This window comes from Trachurus japonicus, chromosome 1, assembly GCF_045865225.1.
Source record: "Trachurus japonicus isolate A0001 chromosome 1, Traja_1.0".
Taxonomy (NCBI): Eukaryota; Metazoa; Chordata; class Actinopteri; order Carangiformes; family Carangidae; genus Trachurus; species Trachurus japonicus.
This window is the reverse complement of record NC_140907.1, coordinates 18,433,366-18,447,381: the sequence shown is the minus strand read 5'-3', so window position 1 is coordinate 18,447,381 and position 14,016 is coordinate 18,433,366. Positions and strand designations below refer to the sequence as shown.

Sequence of the window (14,016 nt, the reverse complement as noted above, 5' to 3'; positions counted from 1 at the left end):
ATCGTCCAAAAAGATCCCTTAAATTGCAATCCATTCATTCCAACAGCTTTAATGCTTACGGTGTGCTGAGTTCATTTAATTTCATCACAAATGCACAAGTCTTACAAGAACAAAAGAAAGTCTTTTTTTTCTCCCCATTTGTGCCCTGCTCTTTCTTTCATGCCTCGGTAACCTATTTCAAAGCCACTTATCAGTAAGACAAAGAAAAGGCTCTCATCTGCTCAAAGTTTTGGACAAACGAAAGTTTTATCAGTGATGAAGAAGATAGTCCACCATAATACCACAATTGTTTATCTGTTGACCATCTGTGTAAAATGTATTGAGATGTTTCAGTGTGGAGTCTGTGGACCAACATGATTGGTAGACACTTACATTCCTTCGAGCAATGTCAGCAGCTTGGACAAACATGCTGCCACTAAGTTGCTTTTGTTATGGTTTCACTGTTGCAAACTGTTGGTTAACTTTGCTGCTCTGTGTTTGTTAGATTAGTTTTTTAATCCTGACCAAACATGCTGCTGGGATGCTTGAGAACTGCATAAATCATTCAACAGGGCTCCTGGAAAAGATTAGGCCAGGAGGATTTTTGAACTAAACACACCCACCACCCTTATTAGTATTCTACAGATCGGTCTTTAGGAACTTCTTTTCCATCTTTAGTGACGGAACATTTTCATATTTGTCCTCCACATAAAAAAAAAAACAGCTATCATTCAGTGTGAGCGAAGTACGATGCTTTCTTTGGCGAATGGACTCAGGCTGTAGTTAATTAGGCTATACTGTATTTGTGCATCTTGCTGTTTGGTGGAGTTCTTGAGTTTGAGTTGCCACTGTTTTCACTTGTCACTGCCCTCAGGGAAGAAAACTAAATGTATTTTCCTGTATGAATGTTGCTCCACAGTAATATTGTTTACATTCTTTCATTCGTGTTGTACAGAGTGGATGAAAATGGGAATTAAATTGCCTTTACTCTTATACTGTACATTTCCATCTGTCTGCAACAATGGCAGAGCGCTGGAAGGTAGTGGAAACTTCCTCTAAGCAGCACTCCCTGTGGTATTATATATTCTGTATGCGACAAAAGCTGACACAGAGGGGACCCACCAATGTTTCCAGCCCTGCTGTTCTTACTAGCACAATGCTTCTCCAAAACCAACCATTCATTTGAAAGGTACATTGTGATGGACATGATAATTAGATATCTTCTCCAAACACCATATGTTGAGAGTCCCAGCAGTGGTTTTTGCTCCGTCAGTGCCTTTGACTGGTCCAAAAAACAAGTCAGAACCTTTGAGGCCGATGTTCACATTTGGTTGTTTTTATTTCATGTATCTTATCTTGCAGAGGATAAGAAGTGTCATCTGGGAAAATGATCACAAAGGAAAATAACAAGTATCTTAAGACACACTAAACACACACAGTGTTACATTCCTGAACCATTACCTGTGGAAAATGAAGCTACTTTAACATACAATACGTTCATTTAGCATGATGGGTCCCATCATGTGTTGTCATGAGACAAGAGATTAACCAAAAGCCATTCATTTATCACAATGCTTACTGTGCACATGTACGACCCACAGGCACATAAACACATTTTTACGATTTTCATTTTCTTAGACATAAAATCCAGTTTGTTCACAAGAAACACTGAACATTCAGAAATATAATTTCAGTACATGTTTTGCTTTTACTGCACAATTGTGTAAATGTTTCATTCAGCGTGATTGGGAGTAGCCTGAGAGAAAGACTGAAGTCCCTTCGATTTCACTCATTGGAGCACATTAAAGTTAATACCTCAAAGCTGAAAACATACATTGTGTATTTTTTTTTCACCCACAAAAACCCTTTATTTTCAAATGCAATTGTCATGAGGACACGATTTTCCTTCAAAAAAGATAGTGTGTGGGAACACAGTGTTGATAATATGTTTTCAATCGTTACTCTTTAGGTCTTTGAATTGAAGTTTTGGTATTCACTCTTCTCAAAGACCCTCACAAAACGGAGGTGAATGTACAATTTGTTGATAGAACGAAAATATTCTGGGTCATAACGGTGTCTGCAAATCTAACAGGGGAAATAGCATGGTGGTCTAATTTAGAGAGAGTGAAACAGCAAGAGTAAACATCACATCAGGATTACATTATATTACATCAGGTTTTTTAAAGCAGATGGTTATCTTGATATACAGTATGGGTAATATTAGAAGCAAATAAATTGTAACTACTACCTGCACTCTGTATACTAAAGTGGGCAAACCTTGACACTAGTCCATCCAGTGTCTGTTTACATAAAACACCAGAGAAGGGAAAAATAAGTGACTTCTTTTGTACACAACAGAAACACTTGTCGATGAGAGGGGTCAGAGAAAAATGGCAAGACTGGTTGGGGCTGGGACGCTGTATAGCTCACAAGGAGCAAGTGCCCAATATGCACCGGGCCCCGGTTCGAACCGTAAGGCAATGGCCTTATGTCATTCCCCCTCTCTGCCTCCCCATTTCCTGTCTCTCTCAACTTTAGACAAAAAGGACCTGACAAAAAGGCTACGGTAACAATGATAACCACTCTGCCTGGGAACAGAAACCTGAGGCTGCAGCCGAGAAGAACTCATCAACTGGAGACCAGAGACACGTAGCCTAAAATGATGAATCTGGATTTCTGCAGATGGTATCAACAGCGTGAATAGCTGTCAACTCAGCTCAGACCCCCTAAAATCCCCCTGTGTAGAACACCTACAGACTAGACTGTATAGTCTGTGACACAAAGCATCACAATACGGATAAGGAGTCCTTCAAATGGCTGTCTTTTTAAATCTATATATAATTTCTTTAATTTTACACACTCCGAAAACACTTTGACTGCATGACAGTCAATCAAAGAGGAACAGAAAAAAATGCATGAGCAGCAGGACAGGTTGAAGTTGTGTGTGGATCAATGTGAACATGATTTCATTCACTAGGCTACATGTTCATATCTCCACTGAGAGCCTGTCTGTTTGCAGAATGGTAAACTGATGCTGTGAAGTCAGATCTGCAGATGTATCCTCTTTTTAGATGGCTTTAGAAACGTTCTGAAGAAGGAACAGGCTTTGTTGTTTCCCTGATTGTCCTGCTGGTTTGTGAAGGCTTCTTAAAGAAAAGAAAACAGCTACATCAGGACATGAGCATGAATGCCTGATACATATCAACATGTCTGTGTATCAAGATATTCTGTTGTGAATCTTGATAGATTATGAAGTTATGCTTCTAGGGAATACAGTACAAACTACATTCAAATGGGCCATGTAATGAATTCAAGTGAACAATGTCTTAAATGTTATGAATGCACTAAGACAATTTTCTGAAAATTGATCCTGCCGCTCCAGGACTACAACTACTGCTACTACTACTATTAAGTGGGCCCTGTGGTGAGACAGATTTGCCAACTGTTGTATCCAAGGATAAAAATGTCTCTTTCAATTGTCAAGTCAACATGGAGGACTAGGAAATTAGGAATTATCTACAACTCCAGATGAAGGAGGGAGGTGCTGTGCTCAAAAACTACAGAGCAGATGATAAATGGACCCTGTGGTGAGATTGTTTTGTCAGCTCTGTGAGGGGAGAATTCTTGACCGATAACAACAAAAAAGGTGTGAAAAGTAGTGTTGAAACAGAAAATGCCACAGAGAACGCATTTGATGATCACAGTTTCTAATGGTAGAGCATCATAATTTGTTCCAGTTTAACGCCATCAACAGGGCTCTCTCCTCTGGTCACTAAAAACCTGCACAGGTCCAGTTATGCATTGCTGAGGTTTTCTGATTTCCCACCCTCTTTGGAACATGATGAAATCCTGAAATAGGATTGAGAATCTCAAATACTGATGTCTGCCCCATCACAGCATGGCAGTCGGATGTAGTTTTTCCATTCCCATTCAGCTCACAGCTACGATGGGCTCCACAGAGAGGATGTCAGTTCTCCCTGTGAGGGCCTGCCTGGCAGTGAAAAGCACATGTGTATCTTTCAGATTGTAGGACCGGCTGGAAGAAGCGTGGCTCTGCTGTAAAGAGGCGTTGCCCGGCTCTGGTAAATCGTGCCTTGGCCTCAAGGACTCGTGGTTGTCGGGCCAGGCAGTCCTGTGACAAGGAGCGCAAATGGCTGCCGGGCGGAGCTCAGGCTCCAGCCCTACCGCCGCCCTCCGTCTCTTCCTGCACATGTCAAAGAGGAGCCGCAGCTCCTGGCGGAAGGTGGGGTTGAGGCAGCAGTAGATGAAAGGGTTGTAGCAGGTGGAGCTCATAGCCAGCCAGTGAAAGCAGAAGTAGAGGGCGTTGGAGGAGTGGATGGCCTGGCTGGACAGCAGCACCACGTAGCAGTTGAGGGGGAACCAGCAGACAGCGAACACCCCGACCACCAGGAGCAGCATGGCCAACGTGCGCCGGCGCTTTCTTCTCTGAGTGGCGTGCTGAGCTGTTGTGGTGTCACCAATGGCGTTGTGGCGCCACAGGCGACACGCCACTGTGATGTAGGACGCAGTGATGATAAGGAGTGGCAGCATGTAGAGCAATATGAAGGTCAGGAGGTCGATATACTGCCAGTAGACATCTGATGGCTCTGGGAAGTCTGGGACACACAGGCTGCGCTCCTTTTCCTTACTGGACAGAGGATATGGATGCAGATTAGTGAAAAGGTGGGAACTAGCTAGTGAGCATCTAATAATTATCCTGATTATCAGTCATGCTATTGATCTTTTCCTTTCTGTCTTGTCTTTGATCAAGAGAAGGACAATTGCCAAATTCATTTTCCCTGAGGCCAGTGTGTCACAGAATCCTGTTTTAATTAAATATCAATACACATGCTGTATTTAAAGTAACTATGACATTTGGTAATGAACCAGACCATAATCTTTCTCCAACATCAACCCATGGATGTTCTGATGTTCTGCAGAAGACCTTAGCCCAACTGTGTTTGAACAAAGTATTTCTGCAAGAAGACTTGCACTCACAAATATTGTATTAATATTTTAGTTTACAGACCATCCTTATGAAGGTATATTACAGTGACAACCCACATGATTTTGGATTAAGGCATCAGGCATGTGATCAAAATATCTTACGTCTTCAAATCTACTCAATATTTCCTCCCACATTACCAGTGTCTTCCATGACGCTCAAAGTGATGACGAGGAGTACTGGAAACACTCCGCCGGCACCGCCACTTATACTGTAAAGTGTATACAGCTTCAACTGAGCTCTCCTTAATGAAGTATTATGAGTATTTTACCTGTAGGTAAAAGTCAGGAGCTTCTGGTAGATTGCGTGTGGAAGAGAGAAGCAGGTGGCCATCAACCAGATAACGGCAACCCACACACCTCCTTGAGCTAGGGACATACGAGGTCTCAAAGGATGTAAGATCACCTGAGAAAAAAAACACCACATACAGATCAAAGTCAGAGTGGTTAATGTGTCAAAGGAAGGATGGATACAAAGTGTTACAAAAATATATATGCCCACTTGATTCTGTCATCAAGATAAACTGAGAATCCAAATGGGCAAATATAATCTGTTATCACCTCTGCTGAGGGTTTAGCACACAACAGTTTGATTATCAAGATAAAGCTTTCAAAGATACAGTCACTCTAGCTGGTCAGTGACAAAACTGATACATTTATAAAATGAAGAAAGCAAAGGAGCTCACCAGATGACAATCTGAATGATAATAAATAAGTAATTAGCCCTGTTTGGTCATGCTGGACCAGATGAAGCAGGTAGTACTTAAGCCACGAAGGAAAAGGAACCAATGGTTCCTTGGGTGAGCATATTCAACAGCAGAGTGCCGTACTGGGACTCAAAATGAAAATAATTCTGGACATAATCCATCCAGGACAGTGATCTGCCTTTAATGATGCTTCCACGACGTGTTAGAGTGGTAGGCACCTCTCCAGGCCTTAGATTAACTCAGGAGATCCACTTAATTTAAAGTTGAAAAGTACTATTATTATTCATGAAATCAGTTATTCTGTTCCTCTCCTTGGTCCTTATTACTGTACGTAAATATTTGTCCAATAATTACAAGCTTAAGAGCAAGACGAGGCCTGGGCTGTGTACTGTTCATTTAGTGGTTCTGCCTGTTGCAATGAATAATGAATTATACGTCTTAACAGGCATTCTGTTCAGCCAGTAAATAATGTTGCCTGTGAAGATTTTAATATGTGTGCTTTGCTGTAATGCTGAAACATTACAATAAAATATGTGGCAGTTCTTTTTTTCTCCCAATTTTATTCAATTTAGTTTTTAAATGGTCTGCATTGCATCTGCATGTGTTGGGCAACGATCGCTCGCAATACACAACCTCACATTAATGTTGTGTTTTGAATCCTTGCACCATAAATGTTGTGCTGTGGTATTTACAGTGCACTCGTGTATGTTATTGTCAAAATTAGTAAATTATTAATGTCAAAATTAGTAAATTATTAATGTCAAAATATTAATAATTACTACAAAAAGTAATAGTAATTTACATTAAATCCATCTCAGGCCACCAAATTACAAAAACAGTTTCATAAAGTATACTAACAATTAACTTGGACCTTGATTAATCATTTATTTAATAACTATAACCAAAACAAGCTTATCAATAAGAAGTTGAAGGATTTGGGAGTTCTACAGTGTCAAGGTTGGCAACACTTACTCTTGTGCGACATTAAATGGACGAGCAAAGATTCAAAGGAGTTTATTTGGACAAATATAAAAGTGGAATAACAAAACATAAATCCAACACAAGTTGCATACACTATGTACAGGTGTGCGTGTGACAGAGTGTGTGTGTGTGTGTGTGTGTGTGTGTGTGTGTGTGTGTGTGTGTGTGTGTGTGTGCGTGTGTGTGTGTGTGTGTGTGTGTGTGTGTGTGCGAAAGCAGACAATGGCAGAATGGCTGAAGGTTGCTCTTTTGACTTAAGACAAAGGAGCTGTGATCAAATGGCTAAATCAAATATGAACTCTGAGGCCAACCACATGTGATGTGGGGAAGGTGAACAGACAGAGGTGTGCTCCTTTGTTTAATGTCAGGTCACAGGTTATATGACTACAACTAGACAAAACAATAAAGATCAATACAAAACAATAAAGTACTACTGAACGTATACGTACATGGGGTTTATACATCTGACGGAAAGACTGCATTATGTTTCCTGTTTTGTGTGCACACAGATTTCTATACATTTGGCCCCTGGTGTTGCTGTAAAGTCCTGCTGTTGTTGTCCTTGTCTGGTCAATTGCAGTTTTCCAGGCCATGAATCTTCCTTGGTTCTCTTTGCAGAGTTAGCAGGTTGGTGCCTACTCTGTCTTGTGGCTCTGTTGCTAGTTGAACTCAATTATACAACAGTTAGTTCCGACCGGTCCCAACCGAGCAATTTGATTGGACAAGAGACGTTCCATGAGTGCTGATATACAGTATAACAGCACTGCGACTTTTTACGGACGTTATCACTCCGCTGTTCAGCAGTGGACAGGAGCTAAGTCAGAGCCAGGCTCCCCATACAGGAGCTGCCCCATCTCTCTGCTGCTACTACAGTTAGAAACGGACCTGAACATTAAAACCTGGACCTGACTTGGTCCGTCTAATTGGAGATAAATCTCTACTAAACCCGGCTGGAAAAAAAACGCCTCTGCCTTGTGCAGGCCTCATGAAAGAGAAGAGCAGCAGCTCCTGTTGGGGAGCTGGCTGGACGAGGGTCCAGTGGGAAGGGAGTTGAGAAGAGCTGAGAGGAGCAGCAGTTCCTGGGTTACTGGGTGCTGGGTTACTGAGTTCACTGGCTTTCCTTTGTCTGGGGAACAAAATGAGCCATGTGGTCTTGTCCTCCATCAATAGAAGCATTAGAAAGGAGTGTATGTTGTGGATATGTGTGGTATTTAATTAAGTAGTCCAACAGCATAGTTGTGTCAAAGATTTTCAGCTCATTCACTCATAAAAGTACCAAAAAATCCATAATGAGGGTGAGACCTGCATTCAAAATCTTATCTAAGCAGCATCAAATTGATCTAAAACAGAGTAAACACACTCATGACGGCTTTCGGTATTGAAGGCTATTATTGATTATTAATCAATTAACATCACTTACACTGGAAGCACATTGAGAAGGGTTTCTTTTAATGTCTCACACGTTTACAGGAAGATACATTTATTTAAATGTTGATCAGGGTACTAAACTGTTGTTTGAAGACAGATTTGGATGATGATAAACGTTTCCTTCAAGAAATAAAAGGGAGGTTCCAACAAGGATAAACGTTGGTGGAGGACAGGCGCATGTAACCAGGGCCCAAGGGGTGCTTGAGCCCCTGCCCTTTTTGCCTCATATTAAGAAGTGCCCTTTATATGTGTTTTTAATAAATAAATCCTGTTGTGCATGGAGATGCTTCCTCATCGATAAGTCTGTGTGCTGCACATAGATGAGATGTGACAGTGGAGCGACTTAAACTTTTGTGAGATATAAATCCATTAACATTACTTCCTTGTGGGGGCTGACAAGTCGCCTTCCATTTATTCAACAAGCTTAAATATGAGTCATATTCTTGGTCTAGCTTATTGTCTAGCTAATATAGGTCTCGGGCTGTATGCTATGTCAACAAATCATTGAGATCATCATGTTGATTGCAGTCCTGTAGGCGTGCACGCTTTATCTACAGACTAAACAGTAACTGTAATTTAATTTAATTTATTTATTTTGTTATTAAAAAAATTCAGCGCATGCTTGTTGACCCCCTGCCCTATAATCATGTGTACGTCCCTGGTGGAGGATGGTCCTTGCAAAAAGAAAAGGCTTCTGAGATTTATAAAGGGGAAGTATTTTTCATTAAGATTTCCATGCACTGAATTCTGTCCTTTGTATTGAAGAGAGATATAATGGTAACACAAAGATAAAGAAGTAGGGCCAACAGTCATGATGTCCTTCTACACTGATAACTGTCTGCAAATTTGACCTTTATCTGTCTGCATTATGCATTAAGTTCAGGTCAGAACAAAAAAAATACAGTAGATCCAGCTTTAAACTGCTCATCAGTATGGATGATGATGCATCTCAGATTAGTAACTATGTTAACGCGAGTTGATATTATCTGTTGCCAAAAATGGAATTGCACTGATCAAACTCTGTTTTTCTACATGCAAGTTCTATTTTTCTCTAGAGCTGAATGAAAAGTGAATAAAAAGATGCTCCTGACAGGAGTCAGATAACAGCAACGTGCAGCAGAGGGAGAAAAGATTAATAAGCAACATTTCAGTCAAAGGGATGAGCTTTTTCACAAATAGTTGTCTGTCATCTAATTGGGGTTAAGCCCCAAATCTCTGGACTCTCCCAGATGAGACACGAGGAGCCACAATTCCAGAAAACAAAAAATGATAGGAAGTAATTTCCACCAGCAGAAGACGTTGCATTAGCCATCAGCTTTCATGATTAAATGTCTATTCCAGGGTTGATGTTTTATATGTTTATGCTCTGAAGAGGCAATTTAGAGAGTTGAACGTCCACCTGCTGCTTGAGCAAAATCATTTTGATGAACTGGAGAAATGAAAAGCCACCAACAATCACCAAAACATCCATTCATCTTCGCATCCATTCTGCTTCACAAACCATTTTTTTCATTTCACACATCACACTGCAACTTTCCCCAGGCACCTGCATGACAAACTATAAACTGTCTCCATTATAAGAGGATGGGAATGTGTTGGTTCTAATTATAGGAAGCCTTTTTGACTTTGGTACATTAGCGGCTTAAATGATGTCCTGCATTCACAGCTCTGTCTTTCACATTAATCCTCATAGCTCTAAACTACAGGTTTTCTCTGTGGAAGTAAATGAGATGTAACTATACAATACATATATGGATCCACTTTTAAGGCCATTAGCAAAGTAGTTCTTCCTAAATCTGGTGCTTGTTATAACATCTTTAGAAATCACAGAGCAAAGAGTGCATAGAGACCGGCCATGATGTGATGAAATGTGTTCAAAGCTGCCTCTTCAGTGTCTTTGAAATACCATCTATCAATGTCATTGCTTTTCAAGGCTAAAATCATCACCTCAAACATATCTATCTTCAAGTCACCATCGTGCCTTCAGCCCTGTACCATTACAGCTAATGTAAGCCAGATAAACCCCATTACCTGGTGGTGACTATGGGAACATTTACAGGTGCACCTACATTACTTTCTACAGTATTATGCTTCTCTTCACTTCAAATTCAGCACCATGGACAGCGAAAAGTCGAACTGAGCAAGGAAACTGAATAATCTTCTCCCATCCTTCAGCTCCTGAGGCATAAAAGAGTCATAAATCACAATCATGCAACACTACACATGCAGGAGTGAGACAAAATGATGAATCATGAGTGTGAAATTCCTCTTTATTCGCTGGAAGCTCATCATTTAGAGAACGTTTAGTGGTTAATTTTTGTTTTGTTTTGTTTTGTTCTGTTTTGTTTTGCATTAGGAAGTCTTCTTATTCTGGCACATGCAGTAAAGAATAGAGCAATTTCTTACTGTATCCTCAGATATCTCCAGTCGTAAAAACCTAGTTTAAGATTCTTGTCTATCTACAGCTGGGGTGAGAGCAGCAAAGTGGGCAGTACAGTCTGCCAGCTCATTTTCATCTTCTTCTGAACATGAAATGAAAACAAGATCAATATATTTTTTTGCCTATTGTTGTAATAGCACAAACAAGGAAGCTAAAATAATATTCTTTGTGAGTACATCATCACAGAGAAACAGATGTTGGTCAGCAATCTTATTAGGATAGCTCTGGTTTAATGTGTATAGTGAGAGAGCAGAAATGAATGTGGCCACTTTTTAACAGGGTGAACTTGATTAAGTTGCAAGCAACGGTTTTAAAAATGAGTATATCAGCAATAAAACTGCATACAGGACTGAATGGTATGTACAGTATATCTAAAATTTCCTTTGTGGTAACACCAATACATTTTCAGTCCAATAAAGGAGAAAATACACAACTGTGTTTGTCATACTGATGGCTGTTAATCTCTGCTGTTGTCTCAGTAAACACTCTGGGAAGTCAAACATGGGTGAGTTCCTTAGTCGATTTCCTGCAGCAGTTAAACCACTTCTTTGGTAGTTATGACACATCCCACACACCAGCTGCATGATATGCATGAAGCCGAATGTTTTGTTGAGCATCTTAGTGCCGTCTGAGGACAAGATCTGTTATCCTGTGTAGCCTGGTCAGCCTGTGTCTACTACAGTATGTCTGACACTGTAGGAGACAGGCAGATGGGGACAAATCCTACCAGAACAAATGTAGACCAGTTTTTTTCCCATCAAAGATTAGATCTTTGTGACCACAGAAAGAAAGTGTTTTTCTTACTTTAATCTGGTTTTATGGTGAGATCCTCCATGCCCAATTTACCTGAGTACACAGCTCCAACAACAATCTGGGTCTCATTTCAAATCAAAACAAATATAATCTTATTGTTAATATTTTCTTTTTAAAGTGGTTTGTTGAACAGATTCCATATCCCCGTGAAAATTATACATGACAAGAAATCATTCTGTCAAGAATGCAGCAAGAGATGATTTATTGTGGAGCTGGGTAGCATACAAAACAAGTGTGTCCAGTAATAGAAAATGAGACTGTGCAGAATAATATTTGTTTTTTAAAGAAATGAAGGTAAAGAAACAAATTAAATGGACTGACACGTCATAATTAAATTAAAAGTATACTGGTTCACTCTTCAGCTTATTTAATCATATTTTCTTATCCATAGTAGCTATATTCAATACCGAGTTTATGGTTATTTATGGGAACAATAGCTTGACTTGAATTAAATCACCTGTGGACATTGGGAAAGATTAGATTACATTGGTGCCTATATGAGATGTGTGCATATGTGTGGTAATTATACAGCATAGCTTTAATACAGAGTTCACAAAAGGGTAATAACATGACTCTAGCCTTACAGTGAACATATGCAGTCCAGACCTATAATGTTATGTAGTGTTACAACAGTGTCTGTGAGAGATGCTATGTATTACATTATGCTTTCAGGGAACCTCTACCATGTGAAGGCACCTGGATGGGTCTGTGTTTTCATTCAAATGTATTTGCATCTTCAGATGTGTATGTATCTTTTTTTCTTTCTTTCTTTCTTTCTTTCTTTTTTTACCCATTCTCTATTGGGAGATATTGTTTCAGGTGGAGGAAAGGTGCTATAAAAGAAGGTATTTGTTTTCTTATGTGGTGATAAAAAAAAAAGTTGTTCTATTTGAATTGGTCAAAGACAGCAGGATTTCAAGGTGTTGCAGCATATAAATGGAGATTAATGCCAGTGGCGTCATTAGGCCTATTTTAGGGGGGCTGAAGCCCCCCTAAAATATTCTTAAGCCCCCCCAAATAATTTGGTGTTCTTCTATTATGTGACTTTTTTTTAATATATGTGACATATATTCTCCTTTAAAGAACCCCAGCTGTCACTGCATTTGTCTCTTGTTATTTCTGATTTGTTTAATTTAATTAGTTTGTTGAGTGTGTGACCACCCCCCTCCCAGCTGTCAGTTGGTAGCGCCCATGTAGCGGCGGCTTGTTTGAAGCTCCGCTCCGAGCCTGCAGTGACGGGCTGCAGGAGCTCTGATGTCAACAGAGGGAGAGAGTCAGTCCACCTGTAGCTAAAAGAGGACTAGCAGGTATCAGACAGTAAGCTACTACATCTCTAAATAGCAGTGTTGTCAAAATGACCGCGATAAAATTTGAATTCATGTGAAATATTAATTGCGTTGTAAACGGATCAGTTTTAAAGCTAGAGTGAAGATACAGATATTATATGAAACCAGGAGATGCTAGGCTTCTGTTGGTACCAACCATGTCGTGATAGCTTGTCAGAAAACGGGCTAAATAATGCTCCAAAGTTCGGCTAGATTCTGGTGGGGAAAACTTTTAAACGGGGATCCTGAACACTCCTGTCATCATGTGTGTTTCTCTCTCTCTCTCTCTCTCTGTCTCATGTGCCGTGTGTGTGTGTGTGTGTGCTGTGTAGGGGAGAGCGGGGTAAGTAGTGCCAATTTTTACTTAAATTGTCTTTAAAGCAAGGGGATTATAATAATGCCCCCAACTAATATATGTACATATAGTTTAGGATGTTGTGCATCCCTGGGAACAATCACTTTGAATCTTAAATCAACTGTTTCAGAAATATAGCTTTAGAAAAAAAAAAAAAATTCTGGCACAACTTGCCCCCGGTGCGGGGTAAGTTGTGCCATTAGAGAGAATACACTGGGGTAAATTGTGCCATTGATAATTGAAGTAAAACAGATCATTTTAATCTCACAAACGTTAATGCTATATAAAAGCAAGACATTCAATACAAAATTAAAGCCAGAAGCGGCGATGATCGGGCCCTCGCTTGTCCCCATGCAGTCGCGGAGGCCTGAGGCACGCTGGGGGCTGTGGCGCAAAGAAACGCCATGTTTTGTTCATCCACCAGGCTACGAGCACAACCAGACTGGGCAGGTGTGTTCAGGGGCGGCCCCTCATCACACATGTTAAGTTTCAAGCAAATCCGTGCCCACTGCCATGTTTCTCCTATACACAGACAGCACTGCCACTGGCACAACTTAACCCAGGCCCTTTGGCACAAATTACCCCAAGTCCAGCATTTTGAGAAAAAAGGATTCCCCAGCTGTTTTGAGCTGGCATCATGCTAACTGTATAGACTCATGGTGTAGCTTAATAAAGCACTAAAACATGTGTGAACTGTTTTCAAAGTTATCTATAATTGTTCAAACACGGCAATCCATAAACCTTGATCATAGAAATTTTACTTTGGAGGGCAAAAACTTGTTTTTTGAACATAAATGTGCTTTCCTCTCAAGCCATGTGTCTCCCTTCTTGATAGGATGAGTGAAATGGATGCCCCTTCAAAAATATGTGGTCACATGACCAACTTCTTCTATGGTTTTCTAGATAACAGGGGTGGAACTACTTGCCCCATGGCACAAATTACCCCACTCTCCCCTATGTGTGTAATGTGTTACTGTAACATTC

At 40.3% G+C, this 14,016-nt stretch overlaps 1 protein-coding gene across 1 annotated transcript; it reads right to left on the bottom strand.

Annotated features, from left to right (window-relative positions):
• Window positions 1-3,058: 3,058 nt before the first annotated feature.
• On the bottom strand, window positions 3,059-5,383 carry LOC146991749 (G protein-coupled receptor 83-like). Its single transcript, XM_085791874.1, has 2 exons — window positions 5,256-5,383; window positions 3,059-4,627 (listed from the first exon to the last, which is right to left on the bottom strand). Exons 1-2 carry the CDS (start codon window positions 5,360-5,362, stop codon window positions 3,910-3,912), a joined length of 825 nt encoding a protein of 274 aa, XP_085648000.1. The 5' UTR covers window positions 5,363-5,383; the 3' UTR covers window positions 3,059-3,909.
• Window positions 5,384-14,016: the final 8,633 nt, after the last annotated feature.

What these genes read in the sequence shown, in the direction of transcription:
- LOC146991749 (XM_085791874.1), bottom strand. Translation starts at nt 5,362, where the DNA reads ATGTCCCTAGCTCAAGGAGGTGTGTGGGTTGCCGTTATCTGGTTGATG. An exon ending in CTCCTGACTTTTACCTACAG is followed by an intron (nt 4,628 to 5,255) that starts GTAAAATACTCA and finishes TCCTCTGTCCAG; the next exon opens with TAAGGAAAAGGAGCGCAGCC.